The sequence below is a fragment of the Lupinus angustifolius genome, unplaced genomic scaffold (genome assembly GCF_001865875.1).
Source record: "Lupinus angustifolius cultivar Tanjil unplaced genomic scaffold, LupAngTanjil_v1.0 Scaffold_536, whole genome shotgun sequence".
Taxonomy (NCBI): domain Eukaryota; kingdom Viridiplantae; phylum Streptophyta; class Magnoliopsida; order Fabales; family Fabaceae; genus Lupinus; species Lupinus angustifolius.
The window spans coordinates 68209-74385 of NW_017727885.1; the positions used below are offsets into that span (position 1 = coordinate 68209).

The 6177-nt window shown below is 31.7% G+C and overlaps 1 protein-coding gene across 1 annotated transcript; it reads left to right on the forward strand.

Moving 5' to 3' along the window:
* Nucleotides 1-823: 823 nt before the first annotated feature.
* Nucleotides 824-1973, forward strand: LOC109341627 (thaumatin-like protein 1b). Its single transcript, XM_019579569.1, has 2 exons — nucleotides 824-935; nucleotides 1095-1973. Exons 1-2 carry the CDS (start codon nucleotides 884-886, stop codon nucleotides 1769-1771), a joined length of 729 nt encoding a protein of 242 aa, XP_019435114.1. The 5' UTR covers nucleotides 824-883; the 3' UTR covers nucleotides 1772-1973.
* The last annotated feature ends 4204 nt before the right edge of the window (nucleotides 1974-6177 follow it).

Consider the following 6177-nt stretch of genomic DNA (forward strand, 5'->3'; position numbering starts at 1 on the left):
TCTTGAATAGATGTCGGGGAAAACGATTTACTAAATTGAAACCATCAGCTATTGAATTAATAAGAATAGTAATCACTCATAACTATTGATTTAAACATTATATTTTCTTTTAGCATTAGATTTTATTATTTGGCTATTATTGTTATTCGAAAAAATTATATTTTATTACTTTTATTTATTATTTAATAGAAATTGCTTCTACCAAATACCAATTTCCTATTACTTTATCATATATTGAAATTATTATTAATTTACATTATTATCAACATGGTTCAAATTATGAATATTGTTTCATTTACATTATATATGTTAATTCATTTAAATTACATAATTGTGTTGGAAATTATAATAAAATAAAATATTTAATATTTGAACATGGAAGATTTAAAATATGTATCAAGCACTGATATTAGATTTTAGTCCAGTAGTTGATTCTTTTTCCACATATCAAGGTCCAATATATTATATTTATATTGAGAGATAAAATCAGCTGTACCAATTTTGTTTTTAAACTGTAGACTCTGTTACTTTAAACCTACTTTTTCATGATAGTTTTGTTTTCTTTCTCTACAATAAAATGCATAATTATTATAAGAGTGTAACCGATAAATGAACAACTGCTTTTGTTGAAAAATTGACACTTAGTAATAAATGGGGGGAGAAATTTCATACCTACATAGCTGTCTCAAACAACACTTGGACTAAGTCAAACTTCTTCGTTTAGTACACATGATTGCTCCACATACATGATATGAATCGTTGAAGATTCAAGCCTATTTCCCTATATATATTGCAAAGCACATTGAGTCCATACTTCACCAGCAACCTTCAAAAACAAGAACTCCCCATTTATACCAATTTGCATAACATTAAGCCATCAACAATGACTACCACCCGTGTAGCTCTCTACCTTACCTTTGCATTCTTCTTCTATGGTAATATATTTCAACTACGTTTTCCATTCTACTACTTTAGAATTGTATGTGTGTTTCGATTATGTAAGAAATAAAATTCCCCTTGGTAATGGGTATACCTATTAACCTACATTAAAACAATAAACTTCAATGAGCTCATGACTATTAATTTGTATGCAGTGACTCAAGGAGCCAAAGTTACCTTCACAAACAGGTGCAGTTACACCGTGTGGCCAGGGACCTTAACTGGTGACCAAAAGCCTCAATTATCAACAACTGGTTTTGAGCTAGCATCAGGTGCTTCCAACTCAGTGGACCTCCCAGCTCCATGGTCTGGTCGCTTTTGGGCTAGGACTGGGTGCTCAAACAATAACGGCAAATTCAGTTGTGCCACCGCTGATTGCGCCTCTGGTCTAGTTGAATGCAATGGTGCAGGTGCGATCCCACCAGCAACTTTGATAGAAATCACAGTAGCAGAGAATGGAGGACAAGACTTCTATGATGTGAGCAACGTGGATGGGTTCAACGTGCCCATGTCAGTGTCTCCACAAGGTGGTAGTGGAGAATGCAAAACATCAAGCTGTCCCGCGAATATCAATGCAGTATGTCCCACAGAGCTGCAACTCAAAGGGTCTGATGGGAGTGTAATTGCTTGCAAGAGTGCTTGCTTGGCATTCAATCAACCTCAATATTGTTGCACCGAAGACCATAACACAGCAGCTACATGCCCTCCAACTAACTACTCTCAAATTTTTGAACAGCAATGTCCTGATGCTTACAGTTATGCTTATGATGATAAGAGCAGTACATTTACTTGCAACGCTAGACCTGACTATGCCATCACATTCTGTCCTTGAACTCCATCTTTAACTTCCTAGCTCTCTAGGAAATGGACATTAATTGTCATATCTACGTTACTTTGGGAGAAAATAAGTGCAATTGAAATACACACATACATATATATAGTATGACCCGAAAAGAATAAATAATCACTTCTATCGATGATTGTATTAATTTATCATCTAATAAAATTTATCATACTTCTCTTATTTTGGGTTAGAGGTGTGTTGGTTTACTATTAACTGGAACTACATTTGTCTCCCTTAACAATCGGGACATCACTTAATTTGCACTCATGCATGTCAAATAGTATTGATATAGCTTCTTTGTGACAATCCTAGAGTCTAGATGAGTCTCGAAGTATTTGGATCCCTAATACATAAAAGGTGTCTCCAATAAGTTTGTGAAATTTCTTGATAAAAATATATTGGATTTGTACAACATGCCTATATTGTTAGTGGCAAGAAGTATGTCATTAACATACAATCCTAGGAAAATGTACTTTCCCCCAATAAGTTTGTGATACACACACATTCATTAGCCACATCCATCTTAAACAAAAAAGAGAGAGTCACCTAATGAAACTTACGGTACCACTGGCGAGACGTCTATTTTAGCTAAGATAATTTGTCTATTTGCAAATCATTTTCTTTGGTCTCCTAACACAAAGTTTTATGGTTTCACCATATAAATAGTTTTATCAGTATTTACATAAATGTTCTATTGACATCAATCTAATTAAGCTCCAAATCATAATGTGCAAAAAGATAGAGTCATGATTGTCCTAAAAAGGCCTTAAATAAAACCATAAAGAAAATCTCCTTAAATTTAATATATTCCTTTTGAGTTTATCTTTTTGTTATAAAACGAGACTTAATTTTTTCCATTTTATATTTGGAATTTCTTTTGATCTTAAATATTCATTTGCAACCAATATATTTAGGATCTTATAGTATCGGGTGAAGTTCCCAAATTTTTTTCACTGCATTAATTAATCCATTTTTCTAAATTGAAATCAAGTATGATTTCAGGAAAATTACTCAGATCATTTTGCATCATTCTTTCATTTTCCTCATGATCTTAGTTAAATACTATATAGTTATCCAGAACAATTAATTCATCTTGAGGATCTTGAGTTCTAATAAGCTAATTCATCTTGAACTAGAGTTTCAACAAATTTGTCTTGAAGAAGTTTTGTACTAGCTTCATCAGAAGTATATGTATGAATAGGCCATTAAATTAAACTCGATTATTCCGATCCTCAAAGAATATAGAAGTTCTCGTAGCATTTAATTTAGAATTATAAAACTTATAGTTAGAAATATTCTCTGTACATTTCATAAAGTTGGTATCATTATTATGAACCTTAAAGTCTGAAAAAGAACAAAATAAACAAATTAAATATCCCACTTTATATTTTAAGTTCAAAAATAATCAAATTCAAATAATGACGAAAGTCACCCCAAAATTCATAGTACAATAATAATGTTGATTGTGTACGTCAAATACTAACTCATTTTTTGGAACAATTTCTCACTCAAATATACAATTTTATAGTTATCCTATGTTTATCATTACATGTGAGCAAATAATCTTGCTAGTTATTAACTTTCCTTTTAGTAGATTAATATTTTTTTGGTTTCCCACAAGTACGTGGAGCTAATTCTCTCAGTGGACATTTTTTCTATTCACAAGACTTGAACTCGAAACATTGTTTAAGGAAAATCAAACATGTACCACTTAAACCAAGTTCGTTTGTTCAGCATATTAATATGCTTATACATACTAAAATTTAACATTTCTCATATGCAATAGTCACAAGAAAAGTCAAATTCCTAACATTTAACATTTCTCGTAAGCAATCTAGCTACCCAATAAAAGTCAATTTGATGACATCTTGTATTAATGGAGTCACATAAATTGTTAAAGAATAATAACCATAAATTTTTATTCTTATTGATCCTCATTACACTTATTTTGAAAGCACACTATTGGCAGTTTGAAACCGCGGGAAATTTTTTTTACCGTCATTAAATTTGTCACAATGATTCTAATCTCTCATTAGATGCGCACATAAAAAACCAAATAAATCTATTTGACAGTTTTGAAGCATTATTGGAGGCAGAGTTTAAAGTTTTAAATATCTAGCATAACATAATAAAGGATATTCATATACTTATAATTTTTATATTTCAACTTTGCCATTTTTAAAATTTGACAAATGAAATCAATATTTTCATTCTTCCCATTCAGAAGGACTCAGACATTTTGTAATAAAAAATTAAAGGCATCAAAATTGTGTGCCGATTAACATTGCTATAGGTAATACAAAAAGATTATCTAATGTGACATGTATGTATTACTTAATGTTTTTATTTTTCAATCGATATGTAACAAAAAAAATATTGATATTAATTGATTGTGGTTATTAGACTTAGAAAATTCTGAAAACCTCAATTTTAGCCCAATTTGGAGCACAATGATCATTAAATTAGAGATTTAGATTCAAAAGTCGATAACAGATTAGGGTAGGTGTTAGTACTTCCTCTGCCAATACAAAATGATACATATCTAATTGCATCGATTTTTATACCTTAAATTATTTATTAAAATAAAATACATTTTTTTATTTTTGTATCGGACAAAAGCTAATCTTATTTCTAAGTATTCCTAAGTACACTAGAGAATCAAGGCTATATACTTTTGGGTTTAGAAATGAATTACTTGGTTTGAGAGATTTATTTAATTTATTTTTTGGAAGATGATTTAGAAATTATTTTTTGTTTATCCACTTTAAGAGAGTGAAATAACAACACTTGTGTTTGCACCACAAGTCAAGTTAAATGGATGGATTTTATCAATTTATGCGATACAATAATACTCATGTTTGCACCACAACTATATCAAAAAGGATGGATTTTTTTTATGTTATACTTACCCAACTTAAGTGAGTAAAGCAGCGTCACCCATATTTACACCTTAACTCAACATAAAGAGATAAGTTTTTTTTAACTAATTACCTTCTTAACCACTTTAAGTGATGTAAACCCTCCTAGGGAAACCTTTGACCCCAAGGACAAGAGAAGTCATGAAGGTCCTATGACTAGGACCAAAGCCAAATCAACAACCTTGAAGGTCTCAAAAGACTCAATTGACCCTGGAGATTACATGAAGGAAGGACATTCATGTCCTTAGGTTACATTTCAATTTAGGTTTATTTTATTTGCATTGAATAAAATAAATGAAATTGCATTTTCATATAGTCTTAGGTTTATTTTCATTGAAGTATTTTCAATTCAATAAATCATGGGAGGGTTGGGAAATTATTTATTCATTTGTATCATGGCCCATTAATGGCCAAGTAGTTTGTTTAGGCAATGGAGTCACGACTAAGGCAAGTGTAACATGGCTAGGACAAAGCTCATTGGTACTACTAGTACAATTGGAATCAAGACATGATCAAACTCTTACATGGCATGAATCAAGACAAGATAGCATGATTCAAGGGAGTGTGCACGACTATGCTTTTATTTTTCAAATGGAGTTGATCAAATACTCAAGATAAAGCACAACTACACTTAAGGGAATCAACCAGGTTGGGTTGATAAGGCACAACTACATTTAAGGATTGATAAGGCACGACTACACTTAAGGGAAATCAACCAGCTTATATTATGAAAATCTATTTCTATTTTGCTTAAAGATAATGTGAAGATTAGGTGATTTGTTCATCACAAATTTTAGCCATCAAAAAGTCCTATGATTATGGAATTCGGCCAAAAGAATTCAAAATCCTTCAAGGTAGGCGTGTCCAAGTTTAAGAGATAAGGTAGAAGATAGATCTAATCTTCAACCTCCAAATCAGCCATGGCCAAGTTTCAACATATTCCTAGTCAAAGATCAACATCTAACAAACTCAAATGACAAGGAGATTTCGGCTCAACCAATTGATATTAGTTAGGATTTTATTCTTTTGTTTATTAGAATTAAATTAGGTTTAGACTTAGTTCATTTCTATCTTTTCAGCAAGGTAAATCTGCCTATTTATATTTTGAATGGTGATTAATAAAAGTTAAGTTTATTTTTTATAAAAATCGGATTTGTGTTTTTAGTAGAGAATTATTCTCCTAAACCTAACTTGGCCATGGCCAACCTTTGTTCTTATTAAGCATCCTTGCTTGTGGTGGACCTCCATAGACTTATCAAGTTACCTTACTTGTGGCGTCACCCCCTTCCATTCTTAATCTATCTTCACCTCCATCATACAAATCACTCACCTAAAAACTTATATATACAACCCCAACTGAAGACACCAAACTTACAACTCATACCCTAACCGAAATCGACACCCCTCATTCCAACATCCAACCGAAGTCCATCAAACCCTAAATCATACATTCAGCCGTGAATCAATCCCCGACAC